Source organism: Homalodisca vitripennis, chromosome X (genome assembly GCF_021130785.1).
Source record: "Homalodisca vitripennis isolate AUS2020 chromosome X, UT_GWSS_2.1, whole genome shotgun sequence".
Taxonomy (NCBI): Eukaryota; Metazoa; Arthropoda; class Insecta; order Hemiptera; family Cicadellidae; genus Homalodisca; species Homalodisca vitripennis.
In genome coordinates, this window is record NC_060215.1 from 66,617,349 (window position 1) to 66,644,768 (window position 27,420).

At 33.4% G+C, this 27,420-nt stretch overlaps 1 protein-coding gene across 1 annotated transcript in view; it reads left to right on the forward strand.

Annotated features, from left to right (window-relative positions):
* The first annotated feature begins 5,009 nt into the window (after window positions 1-5,009).
* The window catches only part of LOC124369110 (mitogen-activated protein kinase-binding protein 1), a 193,556-nt gene continuing 171,145 nt past the window's right edge, over window positions 5,010-27,420 (forward strand). The window contains 2 exon segments of the mRNA XM_046826862.1: window positions 5,010-5,334; window positions 10,543-10,728. Of these exon segments, the coding sequence (XP_046682818.1) occupies window positions 10,618-10,728 (111 nt within the window). The 5' untranslated portion in view covers window positions 5,010-5,334; window positions 10,543-10,617.

Sequence of the window (27,420 nt, forward strand, 5' to 3'; positions counted from 1 at the left end):
TTCTACTTTTTCTTTAAGTGTAAAAGGTAACGTCCTAGGTTTAAAGTATTTTGGTACTACATTTTCTTTTAACTTTAATTTAACTGGTGCACCCTTGAAAACATCCCAACTTATCCGTAAATACATTTGGAAACTCATTGTACAGTAATTCTACTTGTTTGTTGTTGTTGACAACAGACGGATTGACAGATGTTTGTTTGTTTACCTCTACAGGTGTGTTGTGGCTTCCACTGACAGGCGTGCATGCGTCCGCCGCGCTGCCGCCTGCAGTTGGCACAACCCCCACCATGCTCGTGCGATCAGCTGACTGTACATTGTTTACATTACTAGGCACTCTAACTGTTAAATCTAATGCTTGCATCCAATCACGCCCTAAACAAGGGATTAGCCCCATTAGCTACGATGTATAAAGCTAATTGTTTCTCTTTACCTTTATGTTGTACATTGACCATAACCTTACCTAAAGGCCTGATCTTTTCATGTGTATATGAACTTAATACTAAGCTAGTTGGATACATGTTTACATTTCCTAACTTAGTCTTACAATCTTTTTCTGACATAACTGAAAACACAAGCTCCACTATCGACTTCAAATACAATTTCCTTACTTTTCTACTAATAACTGTACCGTTATTGGCTCAATTTTATTAATCTTATCCGTAAATAGATTGGAAATGTCATACACATCGTCATTGTCTTTATGTTTCCAGTGATTATCTGAACCTGACTCTGCTGATTCTTTACTTTCCTCTACATAGTGCTGCCTACCTTATAAACATATTGCTTTTTATTGCTGTAAAAACTGTTTCCTTTAGCTGAAAGGTCCTTAGACCTATTTGTAAAAACATTTGGTTTGTTCTCATTAGGTTTGTTAACATAATTTTTCGATCTACAAACTCTTTCAAGGTGTCCCTTCTTTTTACAATGATTACACGTGTACTCACGAAACCGACATTGCGATGCTGTGTGTGATCCTCGCTTGCCGCAACAATAGCAGGTGATGTCTCCCCAGCGCCTTCCCGCGTCCGATGACCGTCTCGCTGCGATGCTCGCCGCCTGTGTCCTTTTCGGTATCGACCCGCTGCTCTGCATCCGGTGAATACGTCCTCCTGCAGTTGTCATCTGGGCCGCCCCCTTCTCAGCAAATTCCATTGCAGTAGCTAGTTGCACGGCTTTTTTCATAAGTGAGGTTCTCCTCCCCGAGAAGTTCTTTTCTGTATCTGTTGGTCTCGCAGACCCGCGACTAATCTGTCCCTTAAGTAGTCTGGCAATGTATCACCAAATTCACAATACTTAGATAACTGTTTTAATAAATGCACAATATAATCGCTAACCGTTTCATGATCCAATTGATTCCGCCTACTAAATTTAAATCTTTCCGTGATAAAAGATGGCTTGGGATGCAGATGATTCGCTATAGTGTCCACAATTTCCTTGTACGACTTGTCAGACGGTTTGTCTGGTGTAATTAAGTCTTTCAGTAACGTATAGGTCCTTACACCCATAACTGTCAACAAAGTGCTTAGTTTCTTTGAATTATCGATATCATTACAATCAATAAAAAACTCAAATCTCTCTATATAAGACTGCCACGATTCTTCCGCACTATCAAAATAACCCATAGACCCGATAGTTGCCATTTTGTTTTCTTGTACACTCCGTAATAACTGTTTAAAATGTCCCCGGTAAAAATAATCGTCTAACGGCATTAATTGCAACGATTAAAATCAGCTTGTGCGCTGCTTACACCAAGAATAGTTTATATCGATCGGCGTACCTTACTACTCCCGACCGTTGGAATGTCCGGAATGTCCTTGCACATTCGCGGTTATTTGCACGTGTTCATTACGCTTGTTGCCCTTCCGCACTAAATCACTGTAATTCACTGTTGCAGTTGTTTTCCTCGTCGCCACTGTAATGTATGCGGGTTCGACACTGTACTCTCTATGGGTCGGGAAGAATAATTAAACTACACATTTAGAGTAACATTGCTCTAGGACCGCTCGTAAAGGAACGGACGGGACGCGGAGGTTACATGACGGTGTCTGGTGGTGGACTCTGGGTGGACTCCTGGCTGGCCAGCTTGGACCGTTGGTTGTAGGGTAGTGGCGTGATGTGACGTCACAGGAGAGCAAGCCTATGAGCATTCTTTATTCTTTTAGACCACATCGTATGTTACCATCGCCTGACAATACATACTGCCAACATCACTGGTGCAGACATTAAATATCACTATGGATACCTACCAACTTAGTACTTCTCACACTAAATACACTACAGCCACAACAGGAATTAGGTCTTCTAAGAAGAAGAGGACATTGAAGCAAATCCGTCAGTCTAGTTTTGGTTTAATAACAGTTAACACATTCTCTTCTCTGATAAATATCACCACTTTGATGAGTATAAAGAAACTAAGGTTGAGTTATTGGATTAGGTCTGTAAATACTGCATCATTATATTTATACCGCTGGTTAATTTCAATAAATGGTTTGATAATAAAAGTAAATGATTTTGGTTTCATTTACACTACAATCACTATTCCATTAAAAATCAATTCATTTTACTTTCTCCATAACAGTTTATTACACACATAACAATACATTCATTCTTTTACTTCATTTACATGCAAAATATTAACGACAAATCTTTGAGGCTAAGATTCGCCCTTACATCTTAGTAGTCCTACCGCTGGTAAATTATATTAAACCTGTATAACTCTTGAAAAGACCATGTCCAAGACAGCTCTAAAAACACATGAATGCAATACCTGATAAAATTAGGGTTTACATAAAACAAACTTAGCGTGAGAACAAGTCTTAGAATCACAGCACATATATAATTTTCAAAGTCAATATCGAGAAAATGTTTAACATTAATTATTGGCGTATTTGTGAAGCCAGCCACGTAACTGGGATCACATACTAAAAATAGGGACTAATTAACGAATATCTCATACACAGGTATACTCTGGAAATCGCATGCATATATTTCCTCCTAACAGATGACTACACTACACAAATCTGTGGAAAATAACAAATATATCTCAGTACGATGATTTTAAAGAGCAGGAAATTTGAACTCTTCTAGCACATGCACTTCAGCTAGTTTACATAACTTTCAGACTATTCGCTAAAAAAGTTTCATCTGTATAGTCTTGATTACTATGTCTATATAAATTCGGTCTCTATTCCAGACAACAGTGGTTTACTCAAAGTGGCATTGGATCAGTGTTATCTTATCTGATCTATTTAGCATCAGAAAAGAATCTGGAGATAAAAAGTTGGGCAATAACTTACCATAACTCAAGTACATGCTAGCTTTCAAATCAATACTATTTATTTAGTGTATTGAACTTCAAATCTGTGAATAAACCCAGACTATTTTTAATCCTAATATTACTAATCCCATAAGGTAATAACGAATGAGTAGTTTTATGAGTAAAAGGGGTTGTTAAATTTTTGTTGAAGTTCAGGAGTTTATGGTTACTTAGAGATTTAAATAATTGAAATAAATACGTATACATTTGTAGGAAATTTTGAAAATTAGCAAATGATTAAGAAACAAACAAATAATGTTTCATCCAAATTTCCAAATAAAAATGGAATCAAGTAGATATGTACTATAATGTTAAAAATACTTACAAATAATAAAATATATTTGGAAATTTCGTATTTTAATTAAGGAAAGATCCTGTGATATGTGCCAGCGACCTGTCAGATTCGTTTTCGCCTCCTTTTCCTGACCAGCTGGCTTTTTCTGCTTTGATAAGGTAAACAAGCTCTATGCCTTGTGGTCAGAGGCAGAAGAGATATATACAGCTGTGGACAATAACTCATGTAAATTGTCCACCTACTGGTCAAGTGGACTGCATCACCTGAAGTGGGAGAGTGTGAATATCTCTGATTAGAAGATTGTGACACTTGGCCCAGTCTGTTTTCATGAGATGGGAGTGGGGCGTAGAATTTAGATGCCAATCCTACCAATAGGAACACAGGTACGTAATCTGACGAGGGGTATTTTATGCGATATGGGTACATATAGTCTTCCGGTATTCATATAGGTAATGGTTACCTCAGCTTTTTTCAGCTGTATCGCAAAAGCCATGAACTCGAGGGTGTCCACGTGCGTGGCATGGTTTGATGGATCACCAAGTCTGTGAATAAGGACAGCGTGTCGGTTTTCATGGGGTTGGAATTGTACTTTATTAGTTCTATGGCCTGTAAACGGAAATAAAAAAAAATAGTGCTGAGGTTGATACGGGTTTCCTCAGGATAGTATTGTACACTCAATTGACCTCTGGGAGTGAAGTTGCAGAATGTAAAGTATGTTTTGTAAGGACGGGAATCTTAAGTATACCAAGTCCATATATCTTTGAAGTGTTATTCTAAATAACATTGGATACCGTTCACGAGAATATTTTAATAGTAATCACAAGTACGAGTATAATATTAGATTCAAACACAGATTTTCAAAATTACATAGATTAGCTACTTAAAAAACAACTTGATATTCTGAATTATAAATATTTTCAAACACTGCCTATCAAAATACAACAGACAATAAAGCAGCTAAACTTTAAAACAAACTAAAATAATTTTAATAAAAATCTGTTCATAGATGTTTATTTTTAAATTGCGTATGTTTTAACTTTCCCAACCCCAGCACCACATAAACATTCATCGCCATCCAGTCATACAATTTCCAAAAATTGAGACATTGATGACCTGGAATTCTGGTACGGGACAAGTCCAATGCTTTATAGCCAATTGGACATATCACCAAGAATTATGTTTAATGATTATTGAAATAATCTCTGATTAATAACTATTTCGAATCCCAATGTTAGTAAAGTTTAATTTTACGCGAAACAAAAAACGACTTCCTTTATTCTTAAAGTGCTTCTATACTTTTTCATATTGATTTTTTTAATAAACACAAATTATATGAATAAAAGTGCGTACTGGTTTTTATTCATCTGTATGGTAAAATTATAATTTGCATGCTTGGACTGGAAAACCAAAACTACAACAGATGTTGGAAAAAAACTATACAAGCAAGCAACTACAAGCGACTGAACTAACAGGCAAAGCTCACTGCTCAGATGAAACGAAACGCCAAACGCAAACGGCAGAATTCAGTAATCAGTAGCACTAGTAGTACATACATAATATAGGAACTAAGAAGTGAAGGTTGTGCTTCCTGATGCTGTATTAATTTGAAACAAGTTAGATTATTCTTTTTAATTTTAAAATGTTGTGATAGTGTTACATTTGAAACTCAGAAATTATTTATCTGTGATATTTAGTTTTCTTCTGTTCTGTTGTGTTGTTTAAGGTAGGCTAAATAAATGTTTAACCTCTAAACCTTTTTCGAAATAATGTTTTGTCAATGTTCCTTTGACTTCAAATATTATTACATAAATAAATGTTTATTTATTATTACTGGCTGCTGAAATGTTTGTTTTTGGAAAGAGAAGTTAATTGATAGTTATTTTCTGGATATTTTCTGACATAGGATCTGGACATTTTCTGACATAGGATCTGGCTATTTATTACTATTTTAATTTTAATGATATGTATATAACCTAAAATTATTATTGAGAAATATAAGTAATTTTAAAATCTAGGCTGTATCCAAAAGTTGATATGGGCTAGATTCTTAGCAATCATTCAGCTAACCTAAACTGTACACTGTAAGTGTAAGCTTGCTTAATATTAATGGAAAATCATACAATGCTATCATTTACTGATTTACCAATCTGTCACTTTCTATTTGCTTTTCATTTATATGTAACTTTGCCTTTGTACCAAACAATGTTTAATAGTTAAACTATGCTACAATGTTTATTGAATTTTAAAGATACTTTTTTAATTGGCACTCATAAGAGCTTATTCAAACAAAATTGTTATGACATGAGTTATTGTACCAAATTTGACTAATAAGTGTAAGATCACATGCATTGGTGCTAATAGGCCCTTTATAATGTTTAATAACATTATATATATATATATATATATATATATATATATATATATATATATATATAAAAGATGTGATATTCTTTTTAAACATAACATAAGTTTTTCGTGAAGTGTCCATTCAATTAAGTATAGAATTTTTCAATCAAGAAGCCATTAACTTGCTTAAGTAAAATATAGTTGGTTAAGACTATTAATTCAGGTACATCAGGCCTCCATCAATAATTACAATTTTTTAATAATAAAGTATGTATATATTATACTTTTCGTGGATGTGTGTAAACAGTATAAGGTTTATTTAATTTACATGCCCTCTTGTTCTCAGCCGCTGATCTTTGATTCTGCCTAGAAACATCATGATGTCCAACAAGTTTAGGGCACATTTTTAGCATTTATTAAATTTAGTAGTATTATACTGAAATTAACAATTAGTATTCACAAAAGTCGGTTTTATTGTTGGTTATAAACAAGGGCAATTCAAAATAGACTAGTAGATACAGCGATATAGAGGTAATCATTTTAAAATGTTGATTTTATTTATGCATATACATTTTAAATAAGTATATTACTATCAAAACTTTGAAAAGTTTCCCATGTTTTTATTTTTACTTTGTAAAGATTTAAGATATTTAACAAAATTGTTTTTAAGTCCGGTATTATACTTGTGTTTATTATTGTTTTATTTTGATTTTAAAATTAATTTAACACACATCATTGTTTACGAAATAAACATATGTAACTACGATGATACCCGTCCTCCTGAATACCCCTCCACCTAGTAATTGTGTCTTAGTTATCAAAGAAAATGTTTAAGTACCATTAAAATGTGCAACATATGTATTTCGAAATTTTCTAAAAGTAAATTGTTATGCGCTTGAATGTGAAAATTTAAAGCAGACTGTTGTAAAACATGTAATCAATAATGCGGCTGAAAAGAAACTGGCCTATTATAAGTTAGAGATCAATGAAACAGGAGCATCTTCTATTTACATGGAACTTTTTTTTGGTTATGAAGAGACAAATTACCCTATTAATTTATGAATAACAAAGTTTCTCAAAGAAATATTGTTTAGATACCGATTATAAAGACTTCCAATTTTATTTACTATTTTATTCTATTTTGTGAATCAATAAACAGAGAAGGTATATAGTAGTACCACTGAGAATCCTTGGTTGTTTATAAATAAATATACAGGGTGTAACAAAAGTTGGGCTGACTATGAATTTTCAGATTATATGTGTGATTCTAAGCAAAAGATTCAGAATAATTTTTTTACAATTTCCACTTTGTTTAGCAGCTAAACCCCATTTTGTTTTTTTATCAAAACAATTTTATCTTTGTTATTATCTTTACGATTATTAAAAAACTTGGTATTATTCATGGACAAAAAACAAATCAAAATTTTGTATTAACACTTTGAAAGCTCAGTTATTATCCAAATAGTTGTCATTTTGTTTTTTTATTTCATCTATCTATTTTTAATTTGGGAACGGTTTGTTTTAATTAGTTGGAATGTTGTATATAGCTTTATAATTTAAAGTCCTAATTACAGAAAAAATTCAATTTTTTAAAGCTTTATTTTCATAATGGCGGTTTCTTGAAGATTAGGCGTAAATATCTCAAAACCGACATATGATAAAAAAGTTATAATTGTTACATTTTAGTTAAACAATTTAATTAATAATCCAATGATGACAATTTTAAGAAATTTGGTTGATAAATAAGGGAGGAAATGGGCTTAAAAAAAAACCAAGTACTAAAAGATATTCACTGTGATTATGTGACAGCACTATTTGTGACCCACAACAACCAGCTGTTTTAATTTTAGCTGATCTATTAAGCTGATTATAACCCAGCAGGGATCACTTCTGGCTGGTTTATACTTTCCAGTTGAACCTACCACTAGGCACAGCAAAAACCGATGTGTCACTTAAATCAGAGCAACCATATGGATGTCCACAAGCACATCGCTAACCGCTAATGTCGAGGTTCAAGGGAAATTCGGTAGGTCTAGTCTACTGCGGGAGATGACTGTTGGAGTTGGTGGGATTTGTTCCCTAACCTCAGAGGTTCTTCCTAGCCTCAACAAGGGTATGCGACCCCTGCCTACTTTGACTGGAGAGGCTGGTTCAGAACATGGATTCCCCTTCTTCCGGGGAGACATGACTTTGATTTAGTGCCCTAATTCTATCTCATGGATCTCGATAGGAGGCGGCTCCTACTCCCTAACCTTAACCCTCCTGAATATTCTGTCACCCCGGAATGATAAAAGTTGTCTAACTAAAATGTAATAAATATGACTTTTTTTATCATATGTTGTTTTTGGTAATTCTAAGCAATATATGGGTCAACCTCGATTTTTCTCATATTACAATATAATGTTCCAATAGTCAATTAGAAAAGGAAATGACTAGAATTTCTTGCCGGAAAGCAGTTATAGGGAGCAGGCAACTCATATTACAATATATAATGTTCCAATAGTCAATTAGAAAAGGAAATGACTAGAATTTCTTGCTGGAAAGCAGTTATAGGGAGCAGGCAACCGCGAGAATTACCTATTAGTGATCAGGGGCACTGACGTGATCTGGGTTTCAAATTTGGAACTACTCGAGTTAATTTTTTTTTCTAAAAGAGCAAGCAGCGCGAAGCGCTGCGCAGCGGGCAAGCATCGTGCGTGATCCTTTTTTTTTATTAAAAAATTTCTGATAAATTGTTATTACATATTACAATATAATGTAGGTAATGTATGTAAAACAATTTTAAACACATAATTACATGCTGGAAAGCAAAGTAAACCAATATAATCCGCCCAATACAAAATCTCCGTAAAAATCTGGTAAAGGAATCTGTGTCATTCCTTTGGCCTGAATCAATTCAGTATATACAAAGATCACGCACGATGCTTGCCCGCTGCGCAGCGCTTCGCGCTGCTTGCTCTTTTAGAAAAAAAAATTAACTCGAGTAGTTCCAAATTTGAAACCCAGATCACGTCAGTGCCCCTGATCACTAATAGGTAATTCTCGCGGTTGCCTGCTCCCTATAACTGCTTTCCAGCAAGAAATTCTAGTCATTTCCTTTTCTAATTGACTATTGGAACATTATATTGTAATATGAGTTGCCTGCTCCCTATAACTGCTTTCCGGCAAGAAATTCTAGTCATTTCCTTTTCTAATTGACTATTGGAACATTATATTGTAATATGAGAAAAATCGAGGTTGACCCATATATTGCTTAGAATTACCTTGTTTTTAAGAGATTTACTCTTAAAAGTTTTTAAGAAGCCACCTAAGTTTCGAAAAATATCAATTTTTGTGTAATTAGGCTTTTAGGTTATAAATTTATATATAAAATTTCAAATCATCACAACAAGCTGTTTGAAAATTAAAAATATTTAGGTGAAAAAAAAAACAAAATAGCTGCTATTAGGGTAGTTGTTGAGTTTTAGAAAGTTTCAATATGAAATTTTGTTTGTCTTTGGTCCAGAAATAATACCTGAAAATATTGGTAGATAGTTCTGGGACACTCTTTGTATATAGATTTATATATTTATTTATTTGTTGGTTGATTATTCAGTCTCAAGGAAAACTTAAACTCCTTTCCTTCTATATACCTAAATTTATTTTCTTTTAATGGCAAGTTGGATAATTTTGAAATGAAAACCATGGAAATGTGATTGCATTTAACATGTTCTCACAAGTGTTATAAAAAAACAATGGCAGTTTTAAAATGAAAAAGTTAAGTGTACTCGTATATTTCATAAAATGTATTGTGGACAATCAATTTTGTACATACAAAAATATTTATTTTTACATATTTATACATTTAGTCCTATATTTTTTAGGATCGGATGGTAAATAGCTTAAAAATGGTTGTACTCCTGTGGAACCAAATTTATGTATGTTAAAGTTTATGTTTATTTAAGCGATTCAAGTTCATTTTTGTTGATTGATATTTTGATTGAAAAATTTTATACCTAGGTTACAAATTCAGTTTTCCATACACTTTTTCTTGAACTAGGGTGATAGTTGAACATTTATGAAAATATGTTGTGGTTTTCAAAATAGGCTACAGTGTTCAGTTAGTTAAGTTAGTGGCATTTTGATACAGTAAAACAAGTAGAAACAACTCGTATTGTTGTTTTCTAAATTGTAAAAAATTGTTGAAATGTGGAAATGTATATTTTATCCACTTCACTTCTCAACTTATTGCTTATACAAATGGAAAAACTGAAAAAGAAAGCAACAAAAACAATTAAATTGAGGAAAGCCCTAAAATTATTAAGTTCTTACAAAAGAGACTAGTAATTGAATGGAAAAAAGAGTTAGTTTACTCAGTTATACTTATTATTACACATGTTCACTTAAAGAACATGTAAGACATTGTCTTACCTTTATACAATCTAGGATACACTCTCAAGAAGGTTTATATACATTCAGAAACACCCTGTATATAACTTTAGTATATATTAAATTCCATGTTGTTAATTGTTAATAATGAATATAAGTAGGCATTTACTCTAAGTTGTTTTACTCATGAGAGTGATTTGAGTCTAATTTGTTTCAGGTTGTGAACTCAGTATTAAAATGATGGTTGTGAATATAAGTATTTTGTTTAAATTTGTGAGGGAAAGTTAAGAAAATGACGGAATTCGCAAGTAGTGCTCCTGCGGGTAGCCTGCAAACTCTATCTAAGGTTATCCGAGCACCATCTTTAAAGCGAGGGAAAATAGAAGAGCCAATGAGCCTTAGGGTAAGTTTATTCTAAAAATTGTGTTAGTATAAGTAGTTTTGTAACAAAGCTGGAAAAATAACAAGATTTTGGACATTAGCCATTCATACAGGGTCTGTATAATAAGTAACCGGACTGACTTCAGGAAATTTTTTATTGGCAAAATATGTACAATTTTTCTTTAGAAATCTTCAAAGTAGTCCCCATTGGAGTCGATAACACGCTGATACCGTATTTTCCAATTCCTGAACGCTCCCTGGAAGTCGGCAACCTCGATGTTGTCTAGAGCCCTCGTCGTAGCACGTTGAACGTTTTCCAGAGCCCCGAACCGCGTCCCCTTAAGGTGTCTCTTGATCTTGGGGAACAGAAAGAAGTCCGGTGGTGCCATATCCGGGCTGTAAGGAGGCTGTGGCAACGTTGCCCTCGACTGTTTTGCCAACTGTTTGGTGACGAGCAGGCAGGTGTGCGACGGTGCATTGTCGTGATGGAGAATCCACGAATCGGCAATCTCCGGACGGACTCGGTGAACCCGGGCGGTTAGTCGACGGAGCACCTCTCTGTAGTACTGGCCATTTACAGTTTGACCGGGTGGCACAAACTCTTTGTGAACAATGCCTTTCACGTCAAAGAAAGCAATGAGCATCGACTTCACCTTCGATTTGCTCATGCGCGCTTTTTTCGGTCGTGGTGACGCCGGTGTGTGCCACACCGAACTCTGCCGCTTCGTCTCAGGATCGTATTCAAAAACCCACGTCTCGTCTCCTGTAATAACGTGGTTGAAAAACTGGTTCGGTTTGCAGTCGATCAAGGATTTCCGAAGCGACAGCAACACGACGCTTCTTTTGCTCATCAATCAGGTGTTTGGGTACCAGCTTCGCGCAGATCTTCCTCATGCCCAGATCGTTCTTAATAATGTTTTGAACGGTCATCTTATCAATTCCGACCTCACCTGCGATAGCCCGAATGCTCAGACGACGATCACTGTTCAACACATCACGCACTTTTTTGCACATTTGTGTCCGTGTGACTCGTTGATGGAGGACCGACGTGCTGTTTGTCATGGACGTCATCGCGGCCCTCCCGGAAATTTTTGTGGCACTGAAACACCTGAGTTCTGGACAGAGCATCCTCACCGTAAGCCTCTTGAATCATTTGAAGAGTTTCCGTGGCCGTTTTCTTGAGTTTGACACAAAATTTAATGCTAAAACGTTGCTCGATCGTATTCTCCATTTTCACTCCGACGGGGTAACTGAACATGCACTCCGCTCTCGCTCGATACTAACTCTCCAAGCGCTTGGAGGCAACTGCTGCAGCCCGGTTCCCTTTCACTAGACCCCCCACCACCACTACAGCACCAGATACCGGTTAGCAGACGCTTTGACGGAGCGGGGCAGGCTCAGTCCGGTTACTTATTATACAGACCCTGTATATATTACAAAATTGAACAACTCTGCTTTGAGGACTGGTAGTTTCGAGGTCAAAGATCACTAAATGTGAGAGTTAAAGAACGTAATGGAAAACAAGAATTTAAGTAATTGAAAAAGTCTAATATTGCTCAACTGCTGATAATAATTATATTAAGTAGAGTGAAATGTACGAGGAGAGAATTTTTCAAATGAAAACTAATTGAGCTTCATACTTAAAATTAGCAAATCAATCTACAGTATCCATTTAACTTGTGTAATGTGTACAACATGTGTTGTACGCTCTATTATAAAATGAATGGTGTAGTTTGTGCTTCTCTGATTGGTACTGTACTTTTAGGTGCATGCTTAATTTTTTAATGCTCAATATGTTTCTGTTGTTAAATATTCCCATAGCATGTTCATTTCCATGTGTTGGTTTGATAATTATTTTTGTCAATACTTAACTGTACGTCTTAGGTTTTGGTATTTGAAAAAGAGGTATGTAACTGCTTGAGTTCGGGTAGAGACAGGTTAGTGGGGATGAGGTGAAGTGGGGCTACTTCTATAAAACAATGGCACATGACATAGCTATTATGGTGGGAAGGATCGATTCATTGCAAATGCTGAGTTTCAAGATGCTCAAGTTACGCAAACCATCATTTGCGGATTTTGTAGTGCTGGGTCAAGTCTGTGACAATGTCAGATTTGAGATGCTGCACTAAGTGGAGGGAATCTTAGCATTCACAATATTTAACAACAGCAATTGTAATAAATCCAGTCATCCTTTAAATCATTCATTATAAAAAAGGAATTTTAACACCTTTACTGAAACACTGGTCTTTGAGATTCCAACAGATATTAATCTTTATTGTATTGACAGCCCTGAAATACGTGTAATGCTGTCCACCACAATAGCTGCTTTCCTACCCTTTACCTCGCACTAGAACCTGTTTTAACTTAGTCACTCTTGAACCACATTCAACTATCGATCCATTACTGAAAGTATGTGCTGATTGTGAGTTGTGAGTCTAAGTGACTGGGTGTTTCTGTTAATGTTGTGTAGTTTAATTTTTAATATAAATTGTAACATTCAATGTACAATTTAACACGTTCGCTGCTAAAAATCCCTATATAGAGTTCCCTATATGCTGAAATTTTAAAAATATATTTTTACTTACTTTTGGATGAAATATGATAGAATATATGAAAATTATTCATAAGTTACCAAAATTATCATATACCATTTTGGGAATCCGGTAACTGTGGTTACCGCTAGCTCCTGGGGACAGTCTTCCTTGCCAGCTGGTAACTCTAGTTACCGCTCGCACTAGGGAGCGCCCTTTTATGGCAGTGGGTATATTCTAAATGAATACATCGTAGCTAAGTGAACCGTATTTTATTCGTTTTAGACCAACAAACAACGTTTATACGTAAATGTGAAAACGAAAATGAATGTAAAAATTTATAAAACTTGGAAAAAGTTTATATAAATCTCTGCTTACTCACTCTAATTTAGTTTCAAAATTCAAGCAACGTAAGATAATCAGAAATCGGTCTAGTGACATGAAATTTGGGAAACAAGAAGAAAACAATTTATTCGTTTTTCCAATAATCTTGGAATCTGGGCATTTGTATTATGCCCATGTGTAAAATAAGACCAAGAAAAACCATGGTCTTATTCTTCGAAAAACCTATACTCTTCGATAGATAGGTCTTTCCACTTACCAACTCAAGAGCCGGATACAGTATGGGGCCCACAAAAAAACTCAAGTGCGTAATTGTTGGTTGCCTTAACAATTCCCTCTGAAAAAACTATATCCACAAGCAGTGTGAAAAAACTAATTGGAGATTTGTCATCTGGCAAAGGAACTAAAAATCCTTTCTGTCTAGTAAAGGGAATATCTTTCATTCCAATCCGGTTGTGAGTGCTCCATTGTGGTGGGTTGGTTCGTAATCAGGATCCTCAACTTCCGAGTCTGTCTGGTACTCCACATCGTCCATGTTGTCATTCTCATCGTCTGAACTGAATACTGGCTCTGTTGTACGCTTATAACTTGGTTGTAGTACACTACTTGGTCCTGAGGGAAGATCCATTGTGTTGCACAATCACTTACTACTATAAAAACTTAAAAAATCATTGAAAAAATTGAAAAAGTCTAATGTGAAAACGAAGTGCATAAAAAGGCGGGAGAAGTACCTCCCGAGGAGCGAGAAATACGGCGTTGTGATAGCTCGAGTGCTGGCCGCACACTGACCTCATTTCAGAACAAACACTCTGTGGTAACCATAGTTACCGTCCGCTCCTAGCGCAGCGTAGCAGTGGTAACCAGAGTTACCGCCCGCAGTGAACATGTTTAGTATAAATTTTTAAAACATTAATTTTTACAACTTGTGTATATTGAACACTTTATTTATATTTTTTGTTCTATCATTTCAGAATGAAATGTACAATTCACGTGTAAATTGTAATAACATTTTTACATTATATGTTTATTAAAAACTTGTTATTGGTTTTTTTTGTTTATTTATTTTCACACATGACCGCTACTACTGATATCATGTTTTGTATTTAAGTAAACAGTAATGGTCTCGTAGACGGGTGTTTCTTTTAAACTCAATAAAGTCAAGGTCTCACAAACCGAATGTTTCTTTAAACGTAAGTAAAAACCATGTTTTGGTAAAGGTGTTAAATGAACTAATTGGACATGTTTATTTAAGATGTTGAAATGTGGGTTGTTGGTGCTGGTATTTTTCTTTTGCAATATCATATGTCGTAGTGGGCTTGATGTGTTAATCTACGTTTAGTTTGACAGGTGAAGTTGCGGGTGAACTTGTCAAATACTATCGCGTACTATGAATGAAGGTATACAATTTTATTTACCATTATTGTTTCTAGAGTTCTGAAAGTACTTGCAATAAATGCTATCTTTAGTTGTGGAAGTCAATGCAATATCTGATAATATACGGGTGTACATAAAGTCCTGCACGGGTATAATATTTTCTAAACGATAACAGATAAATAAACAAGATTTGGTACATCAATACTACACCTAAAAATCTACTTTTTGAAGGAACTATCAGTTTTCTGTAATATCATGGGGACGTCCCGCAAGGAGTCAGAAGGAAATCTTAAATAGGAGCATAGGTCAATATGGACATCATTTTAAAGGGCTTATCTAGCAGAGTGTAATGCCGCAAACCGCACTCAAAAAGATTGATCCAGTAAAAAATGGCGGCTGTTCAAAGATTTTACTTGGTTACATTTTATTAGTAGCCATAACCCCAGTAAAGCAAAACTGCAACCAAACGAATACTGCAGCTAACTACTACATTATGCTTGTCAGTTGTACAGAAGTGAATTATGACATTAGTTATCCTCAAGGGTTACAAATTTGGTCCTAATATATTGATAACGGGGAAAACCTGATAACAGTAACAATTAGAAATCTCAGCGACCTATGACGATCGGAAACACTTCCTGTTTTCATAAAGTGTTGAACAGTTCTCCCTACAGTTGTTCTAGAAATTGGCTGCCTCTCGTGAAAGTAGTCATTAAATAAATGGCATGCTTCCTCGTGTGATCGTCTATACGTTCACGTTCGTCAAGCGACATAGTGTAGTTGAAGAACTACAAGCAATACGACAAACTCTTTTGTACTAAAGCGCACTGATAAAATGGATGGACAGCACTACTAAAACAAGAAAAAACTAGAATAGGCCTACTATGAATAGACTGGCTAATAGGAAAGTCCTAACTGCGACCCAAAGATAAGAGATTTCTAATTGTTACTGTTATCAGGTTTTCCCCGTTATCAATATATTAGGACCAAATTTGTAACCCTTGAGGATAACTAATGTCATAATTCACTTCTGTACAACTGACAAGCATAATGTAGTAGTTAGCTGCAGTATTCGTTTGGTTGCAGTTTTGCTTTACTGGGGTTATGGCTACTAATAAAATGTAACCAAGTAAAATCTTTGAACAGCCGCCATTTTTTACTGGATCAATCTTTTTGAGTGCGGTTTGCGGCATTACACTCTGCTAGATAAGCCCTTTAAAATGATGTCCATATTGACCTATGCTCCTATTTAAGATTTCCTTCTGACTCCTTGCGGGACGTCCCCATGATATTACAGAAAACTGATAGTTCCTTCAAAAAGTAGATTTTTAGGTGTAGTATTGATGTACCAAATCTTGTTTATTTATCTGTTATCGTTCAGAAAATATTATACCCGTGCAGGACTTTATGTACACCCTGTACTATAATACATGACAGTGATCTCAGCAGTTTCTTCTTTCATTTTTTAATGGCAAGTTGATCTCAGTTGTTACTTCATCGTACAGCATTTTCAAGACTTGTGTAACTGCTGCTACAATCATTATATTTAATTTTTGCAAACTACCACAAATTTAAAGACAGTGTACGGATCAGGATGAGAGTTGAAAAAAGATGTATATTAAGGAGTTTGCACTGATTTGCTATATGAATTTCTGAACTTCGATTAGAACGTTTCCAGCAATTTGTTAACTTTATAAGAATGTTGGTAGTGAACTTTGAACATTTCAAATGTTTCAGTGTTGCTGAATAAAACATAAGAAATAATTTACTCATTTACATGATATACAACCAACATGTTGTATATCATGTATTGTATCATGCTGTTGTATGGCCTGTTTTTTATGTAGTATCTAATAAATTTAAAAGTCAGTCTTTCTTTTCAGGGTTAGTCAAATTTGGCCTTTTTTATATTATTGTTTTTGTCTCATGAAGAGTTATATACATCATCATGACTTATGCGTACATTTGACACTTTCCTCTGCCTCCACACAGGCTCTTCTTCCAAGGTGGTGAAGAATATCCAGTGTCGTAAAAATGTATTTTGGGTTCTTAATTTATTTGTACGGTTCCATTCCTATATGTTAGACCATAATAACACTATTAAACTGTTATTTATTCTACAACCTACAATGTATTTTCATTCATATTTAACTTAACAGGGGGATACTTTAGAAATAATATTATAAATTAATGAGCACTGTTTTTTTTTTATTTTTTTTTGTTTTCCCAAGAATAACTGATTTAAAGTCAGACTTGTACTTTGTAAATTAATTATTTTATGGTAACAAATAATTAATTTGTTAAAAATAAATTATTAAATAACAACTAGATTTATTTATTAGAACAAGATTATTTATTTAAAAAAGACAAATAATTAATTTGTCTTGTTTAAATAAATAAACAAGACTTGGCGTGTATTTGTTTTATAAAGCTTTTAATCATATTCTGTTCCATTTAGTTGACAATTAATTATTACACATTTATAGTATTATCTATTTAGCATTTGTAATTTAATATCATTTGAATATATGTATATACTTACCTATATATACAGAAATTAAATATTTTCCATTTACCTTGTTATTGGAAGTCAAATAAGAGAAGCAATTCTGTAATTGTTGCCTTGCTTTGCTGATATAAGTCAATAGTTATATTTACGAGGGCTATCCAGAAAGTAGATTATGTTTTGATACAAACAAAAAGCAAAGTACAAGAAAAAACACGTATTATATACATCTAAAAGTGACACTATTATACTATTTTTCAACATAGTCATCATACTTTTTTACAAATTTAGGTACTTATCATAGCGGTGAACTAATTTTGAAATTCCAGCATTACAAAATTCTGCTGCCTGAGACTTCAACCAGGTAGTCACACCCTCTCACAGTTCCAAGTCGTCATTAAAGCCCTGTGTCACAAGCCAGGTCTTCATTGCTGGATACAGGTGATAGTTGCTGGGTGCAAGGTTCTGACTGTAAGGCAAATGTGGAAACACCTACTTAAAAGCATCCCGGACGTCTCCAGTCCTTTTTGCCGTTTGTGGTCGATACCATCGTGCACAAAATGTGTGGTAACCTAACTTCTGCATAACAATTTTGGTAACAAAGTCCTTCAAATTTGAACGAAATTAAGTCAGAGTTGTATTATTGTGAATCGTCTTCCTTAATCTTCTCATCGACTTTAGAGACAATTTCATGATTCAAATTACTTGGCCCTCCTCTTTGTTCATCATTGTACACATTAGTTTGGCCATTTCTAAACCCAAGGCACCACTGAAACACTCCACTTTCAGTAATCACATCGTTCCCATAAACTTCACAGAGTTGGCGATAGTCTCAATTGGTTTATTGTGTTCAGCCAACAATAACCGTATTACTGACCGCACTTCAAAACTCGTGGGATTTTCAGTTGCGTTACACATTTTAAACTGCTATTGTAAGGCAAGTGGTGACAGTAACCTCTCACTAGCATAGTTGAATAGTCACTGAACGAAGCGCCCTGACATCGAAATGGCCGCGATTTAGGCTTGATGCCCTTAACAGCTACAGAGCGAAGCATAGTCTACTTTCCGGATAGCCCTTGTACTATAATAAGTAAGTATTAAAATTATGTATAGAGAGAGAGAGAGAGAGAATTTTCTTTATTCCAAAACATACATTGAGCTACATTAAATGTAAACATCAACTGTACATGAATAGCGTCAATAACTATAAAAATCTAAAACTAAAACTAATACTAAAACTTATATTAAAACCAACACTAACATTTACGATTATTTTTTAAGCAGTTTTCTGCTAATTGTTTGATAATAATTCTCCAATTGAGTATAAAGCTTTATTTGTGAAATTTTGTGAGCTTTTTACTTCACTATCAAACTTTTTGCCATTGTAATGTTTTATTTCTTTGGGTAAACAGTTAAAACATTTTTTCCCCATATATTCTGTTTTCATTTCATAGAAAGTCAAGTTATGTTTGTCAGTGCTGATTTTATTACGTGTGTTGTAGTCATGCTTTACTGTTAAAAATTTTGTAGAATTACTTTTAACATATTTAATGACCTCCGTTACATAAAGACTATAAATTGTTGGAATTTTGAGCTCACTAAACAGGTGTTTTACTGAGTCTCGTCTGTTTAGGTTCAATATTATTCTAACTGCTTTTTTTTTGCATTTTTAGTATCTTGTCAAGATTTTGTTTGGATGTTGCTCCATAGATACTTATTCCATATGCTAAATGTGAATGAATGAGTGCATAGTAAATTTTTTTTTTAGAGCACTTTGGTCGCATATCTCTGACATACGCCGTAAGGCGTAGATTCCAGATTAAAGTTTATTTAATACATTGTTAACATGTTTATTCCAAGAAAGGTGTTCATCTATGATTAAACCTAAAAATTTGGTACAATTTTCTTGTGTTATGAGATCATTGCCAATTATAAGTGATGGTTGAATTTTGTGCCGATTTTGTTTTGTCGAGAACGTTATGAAATTGGATTTTTTTGAATTCAATAACAGATTATGATTTTTTAAGAATTCTTCAATGGCTGCTAGCTCAATATAGGCAGAAATCTCTATCTCTTTGTTCGAATTGCCCGTTACTACCATATTAGTGTCATCTGCATATATACACATTTTACTTTGATTAATATTTTTGGTTATCCCTCCAAGATAGCAAATAAAAAGTAGGGGTCCCAATATTGAGCCTTGGGGAACGCCATACTTAATTGTTTGCTGGGCTGAGACGACCTTCCTTAAATAAGTGTTGCCCTTGATATTTTCTGTGAACTGTGTTTCCACGTATTGTTGCCTATTGTTAAGATAGGAAGTAAACCAATTTAGTTCTTTTTTTACTATTCCTAAATTTTTGAGTTTGTTTAACAACAGCACATGGGATACACTGTCAAAGGCACGTGATAAATCAAGGAAAATACCTATAACTTTTTTTCTGGCATCAACTGAATTTATAATATTTTCAATGAATTCTATACTTGCTGTAATAGTTGATTTGCCTGGTAAAAACCCATGCTGTTCTTCATCTAATAATTTATTTGATTCTAAAAATTTAAGTAATTGATTGTAAACAATACGTTCAAAGATTTTTTAGAAGGAGGGTAGAATCGACACTGGTCTATAACAAGAAACTTCTTTTATATCATCTTTTTTAAAGATTGGGATGACTTTCGATATTTTTAATTTTGAGGGAAAATGTCCCGAAATAAGAGAAGAGTTAATTAAATGTGTTAAAGGTTTCTTGATGAATTCTACTGAACCTTTAATTACTGTCATTGGAATTTCATCTATACCGGCAGAGTACTTATTTTCAAAAGAGAGAACGATCTTTTCTACTTCTTTTTCAGTTACTGGTTTGAAGGAAAATGTATTTTTCATATTGTAATTGATGATTTGTTGGGCTTGACTAATCTTTTGTGGCTTTATATTTGGTACTATTAATTTGTCAACTATATTTATAAAGAAATCATATTGATATTCAAAGTCAATACATTTTCATCTTACTACTCAATTTACTACTACCAAAATATGAATGTTTATTTTACTCTCTATCTAGTATTGTATAACCCTAGAGTTATACCACAATTCTAATACTTAGTTATTAGAGTTAATACAACAATTCTAATACTTAGTTATTAGAGTTAATACAACTATTGGTTTATTTCAGTAGAGCAAGACAACAATTACACATTTTTTTCTCTTATATCAAACAAATGACAAGGCAAAAAAATTCTCAAACATGCATGCTCGTATGATTAATTTACAGATTTGCTTTGTAAAATTCGTATAAAATGTGTATCATATAAATATAAACATTGTTTACACTTTTATATACAATTCTTCTTAGTTAAAAAATAAGATAAGATATATTACAAGTTTTGTTAGCGTATTATTTTCTATGCGTTTATTATGTTCTAAAAACATGTTAAAATATCTGGTATATAAAAGGCAGTTTGCTACAAAACAGGCATTCACATGTAAATTGAAATATTATTTAAAAACAAAAAACATTTAAGATAGCCAAAAGTTAATATAAAAATATGTATAGTGATATGAGGTTTTATTGATAAATTCGTAATTTTTTAGTATTTGTGAAAATTACAATTTTTGAACTATTTTTAGTTGCTATTTAATAAAATACACAATATTGCAACAGGAAGATGAACAATTTGCACAGTAATCATAACCAACATAATCAAGTATTTGTTTAAAGACAATTACTCTTTCTGCTGCTTATGTGATGAAATCAAAGGAACAGCTAGAAACATTGTAAATCAGAAACTAGTTTCAGGTAGCAATATTCAGACTTTCAATCATGAAGTATACCCATATGCTTTATATGGACGATAATTTTAATTTCTCTGTGGCTGTAAAAACCATATGATTTTTATCAGTGAATATGTATCAACTATATAAGGTTAGTTGCACTTGAAAAGTGATCGATAAAAAGGGATGGTTAATTTTGAGTCTCCACATAATTGAATGAATGCATATCCTTTATTCCAGTAGGTATATGTATGCATATATATATATTTCACATCTTTTTTCAATTAACTAACCTTAATTATATGTAAAGCAGCTTATATATAGAAGAAAAAATGTAATGAATAATACAATAAAATATAATACTGATATAATCAGTTGATAGCTAAAGAAGCTTACATGTTATCACTAGATAAGCGGTTATTTTTAGAAAATCTATAAGCTATTCCAATTATAACCATATTTTCTATAAAATTCTGTTCAAAATTAAAAAAGTGTTTTAAATCCTACTTACTGATATAAAACATTTTTAATTTGCAAAAATCAAAGTAGATTTAATTCAATATAAAAAATAGTGCGTAATCAGACAAGTACATGTTTTAAGAGTTATGGGTAAAAAAATCTCTTTAAAATAGGGGAAATGTCTGAGAACTCATTTAAACTTATCATGTACAAACTAAAATTCATGTTAAATATGCTGACCCAAGACTGGAACAGGACAGCAGCAATGTCTTAGGGCAGAGGATGTGCAAGCAGATATGTGATGAATAGATGGAGTGATTCAAATATTATTTTCACTCTAATACTACCACTAATTTTGACAACGGGATAAAGTATTTTTCAGTACTGCTGAATTAAGACTACTGTTGCACTTTTCTAGCTATAACTTCTAAATTTATACAGAGTGTTACACATAAAGTGACAAATTAATCAGATATAATATATGAGGATCAGTCAATATAAACTAAAATTTTTTACATCCATTTCTTACTCACAGAACTCACAAAACTTTAATTTTTAATCATCTTTCATATATATTTACTTTTTGTCCTTCATTTTGGTAGCTTGAAATTGATTAAGTCGTTAATCAACAGCCCAAGCATTTCTCAACTTGACCGTTTATGTCTCCCTCCCACCTTTGCACCTAAAGGGAAACATTATAAAATTTCGAAAAGATGTTTTAATAATCGTTTTCTAAAAGACAACCCAAGTTGCACTGGAGATTGCATGGAATGCTTTGCAAATGAACTTTTTTAAGACTGTAACCATAGCAACTTTATATATATGTTTTAATTAGTTACTACAAACTTCTTCCACAAACTGCCCAATGTAAGTATCTTCTGTATGATTATGTGGAATAAGTTTACAAGTACAAAACGTGATATCTAACTTTTACTTTCTTGATAAAATCTATATAGTTATAACGACTTCGGTTGTAGGTATTAATATTCCAGAATACTAATATTTAAATTATCAATGAGACATCCAAGACGATATAAAATATTTTTTTATTAGTAAGCTCCGAGTGAATATTCAGTACTACAATTTATTACTAAATTGTCAACTATTAAATATTATCTGGTTTGTCTAAAATAAAGTCACAGATTTAAATAAAAACAATGGATTTATTTTAAACTGGCAAATTAACAAGATCAACGTTTCAGAATTTTTCATCACTCTTATTTTCCACAAAGAATTGACAAACCGTTTAGTAAATTTAAAAGTTCCTTTGGCAAGAAATAAAAATATTAATCAAATATATCAAACTAAAAATCAGAGCTCTCTTCTAAAATAAAATAGTAAAGTTTTAAAATAAAAATCTAATACCACTTGGAAATAACTAAAATAAAAATGTTCACTTCTAAGTACACTCACAATTCAAAAAATAAAAATGTAAACTTCTCTTTACACTAGTTGTACCTTAACTTTCAAGTCTCTGCAATTCAGATTACAACTCTCTCACAATTATTAATGTTCAATTAATTTCCAATTAATAATTCACAATAAAACAGTTCCAGTTAAATATTAATAAATTACTAAATTTCAATTAAAGTTATTAACAAAGTTCAATTTTAATTCACCTTTCTTGCAAGATTGAACCAACTGTAACTTGTATGATTCTATTATGCTCTATTGTTCATTGAGAATTAATTATGCAGATTGCTCTGTAGTTTCTATGAATTTAATTATTTCCTATAAAAAAGACAACAAAATTAATTTAATATCAGATCTGGAAGACAATTTCAATAAACGTACAATAAATTTGGTGCTTACCTCAAAATCTCTCGTGGAAAAAATTAAGAAACACGGCGCACTGTAATCAACTTAACTCACGAAAATGACCAAAAGAAGGGCGAAAATTATGAGATGGCGCTTATATACTTCCCTTTCCCATCAACTTTGCAGGACATCCGCGGTGTTCTCTCATTGGTCCAGCTGTATCAAACAAGGAGAACAATAGTCGCAACAAGACAAGTTCTGATCAATTTAAGGCAGTCAACCTGCCTTCCTAACAATTTAAAAATACCAGTACTAACTTGCCAAAGGATTACATGTTCGTTTTTACCCTGACTTTTCACAATCTAATCTAAAATTAAATCCCAGTCCCAAGTCTAGTTGACATAAGAACTAAATGTTAATAAAAATATAAATTTTGTTCTTAGTATTTGTGTTCAAAAAGTAACGGGAATTATTTTTAAGTTTAAATTTAAGTCACGGGTTTGGAGAGTCCAATCGTCAAGGTATTTTTTTTTTGTTGGGACTCTTGCTCCTGTATTATAATAAAATTTTCAGCTGTATTCATTGTTTATCAGTGGCAGCTGCTAAAGTTAGTCCTAAAGTGTCATCTTAAAAAAACTTTATCAGATTAATCGGTCAAACCAATTGTAAACATCGAGAACAAAAAATCGTTAAAACAAAAACTCACATTTCTTCTTAGTCTTTTAAATTATTATTCCAGTACATCAAAGCTAGTAATTGATTACTTGATTTCGATTTAGTATGTGGCAGCCTAAGTAGTGTGACTCAGTTTAAATTCTATCAGACTTGTCTTTTAGATAATATAATACTTTAAATTTACATAATTAGTCACATGAACCGCATATATATTATCATTAGGTAACACGAGCATAACGTACTATATTTCTGTGTGATGCAGATCTATACCTAGTTTTATGCATATTTTTTATACGAGCCTATTTGGTTAAGTCTTAATCTGAGGGTGATAATCAAGTCAACGATGGTGTGCTCTCGACTAGCGTACTTCATCTTTCTACAGTTAGTACCTCATTCTATCCCTACTAGGTTCTGCAAATAAGGTGGCGCCCTTAAAAATAGCAACTCATGTTCATTCTCCAGATTTCATCGACCCCGTCCTTCACTGCTGAGCTGATCGATCACTTTAGTTCCCTACGGGAGGTAGCAAGGAAGGCAACCCTGCCTACCTTAGGGAAACAAGCCTGCCAGTTATGAGAAAGAGCAAAGTTCTAAACGAACTATATCAGGTCCAAACAAATAAATATTTTCAAAGACTGTTCAAAGAAATATTTTATCCGTAGTTCTGTTATATGTTTTATACAATGTATGCGCCTGTAAACGGTTGAAACCTAAGTATATTGTGGGTAATTTTTAAGTTTCTGTCTAGTTCTGTATATTTGAAGAAGTTAAGGATATTTTTTACATTTGTATCAAGTGGGAAAATGGAATATGCCAGTTTCGACCCTGAGTAGTGCGCGGGCGCGGTGCGGTGCGGTGACCAGGGCCAGACGCCGCAGCAGGAGCAGGCAGGATACTATTGTAGCGTATAAGTGCCCTGATCGTTATGCTTGAAAACTGAACGCCCTGCCATTGTCTGATACGACACACCCGTTGCCACTTACTTTACTGTATACACTCACCCGTAACATAGCTTACCTCCTTTATATCGGTCTGAATACAGGGACATGTTTATGTGCTTTTTGATTTTTGATGTAGTTTTAAATTCTAATAGTGAAATTATAACAAAAATGGCTCATGTTGATCGTTTACAGTGATTTTCACTGTGTACAGTAGATTCGAGTCGAGACAACAACTAGAGTATCGACCAACAAAACGTAACCCACTGCCGAGTAGTTGGATATAAGCTGCGGAAGTAGTATCTACAAGTAATGTCTCGGATGTTCTCTACGTCTATTTTTCCCGCAACAATTCAAAACTCTCAAGTGTTGAAATTGGGCAGAAATGTTTATAATATTTTAATATGACCTAACTAACTAGCTAATTAATAACATAAAAATAAACGTTTGAAAATGTTTATAGATCCATGTTTGGAATAATGTAATTTTCGGCTCTGTTTTTAATAAATGGTTTTTATTGACCCAGCTTTTGCCCTTCACTACGCACGGGAAATAACAGAACTCCCTCCTTGCTGTATTATCTGTTTCTCTCAAACATTCCATATCGACCAATTATTGTGAACAGGTAAAAACAATTTTCTTATTTTCCAACCAAAAAGGAATTTAAATTAATGTGACCTCCTACAATTTGTTTATTTTAAGCTTCAGGAGTAAACGCACCTTTACCAACGACGCAAACAACGTTATACGAAATAAGAAATCTGTTTTGACGTCAACAACGGAAGAGACGTTTTGTCTGTGTCAGTTTTGTTGTAAACTGTGCTATTTAACACCGTTATTAAACAGTAATAAAATAATGTGTAAAACTAGTAGGTACTCGCAAATCCATCTTCGGATACTTTCAATTACAAATTTTCCATATTTGGTATGCAGAGTGACAGAATACCTTGAATAATTTTGGTTTATTTATTGCTTTTTCCATATGTAATACGGTAACTCCTCTCCCCTCCCTAAACGAATGGTTTTTTATTTTATTATTTTTTAAATAAATCCTTTTACGGTAAGAAGTGTCGCACAAATAACGACACCCTAATGATTTGTCCAATGTTTTTGTCATCGTTAGTAGAGAAGACAAGTACAATTCTTATGTAAAGGACAATAGTGTTCTTTTTCCTTGATATTTGTCGTGGTTTGTTCATCTGACCGCAGTGTGGATTTGGGTCTTCCGTTATCACTTTTGTTTAGCACTTAATGTATTTTTAGTATCAATAATGCAACTATACTAAATACCGATATCTCTGTACTTAGTCATGTACATCTGAAATAGAACGTTTCCTGCAGTACACAGAGAATTCCACCCACCGCCAGCCTATATAAAACAACATATTATTTTAAACCCTAGATTTTAAAACTAGAAATAATGCACGAATACATATTACACAGGAAAGCAAGGTTAAGCTACGGTTGAAGAACAAATTACGCGCTCTTCCTCTGCCACCAGATGCAGTCGTATTACGGGACAAGAGTAGTATCTCTATACCTGAGTATGTTGTCAGCTGTAAGGAAATTACGCTGTGATGATTTCCATTCTTTGTGGTAGGAAAATAGTCGTGCGACTTAGTTTCACTCTCTTTCATAAAAATTATGATAAAATTAGAATATATAAATTGCCGTATTAATACTGCGTGTTTGTGTATCTAGCACGTATTATAACTCCACCACTAATATTTGAACGTCATCATAAAAGAATTCTTTTCGTGGATTGAGATTACCTTTTGACACATTCGTTGTTTGGGAAAGTCATTCCATGCCACATAATTCTGTACAATTACATATTTTCACGACTAACAAAATTTCGTAAATATTTTTAAGCTTTAATTTTTAAATTAAAAATACAACTATACTATTTTCAATAGTTCTGATTTAAGAATGTTAATAATAATAATATTCTGTTACATTTTTATAGTTACACATTTTTGGAACGTCAGGTTTTTAAAGTTTCAGTAAAATGGTGATGTTGCACTGTTGGAAATAATAAATAATGTTACATTATTTTAAAAACAAGTGAATAGCATTAAAGTCATTTCGTCGGCTATTAGAATCGCCAAGAAATTGGATTAAATACACTTGTGACGTTCTCCAATCCAACAGCCAAATGATAAATTGAGTTTTAATTTGTTTTATTTTTCTGGTAAACTAGGAGTATCTTTACCCAGATAGGTGATTACTATATATTTTTAATACGAAAACTTGATCGTTTTCTAAAAACAAGTGGGCCTAGTTCTAAAGATGTCATTAGTCTAAATATTTATACAAAGAATAGTTTTTTTTAGATATTTGGAGAAAATCTGCAAAGTCA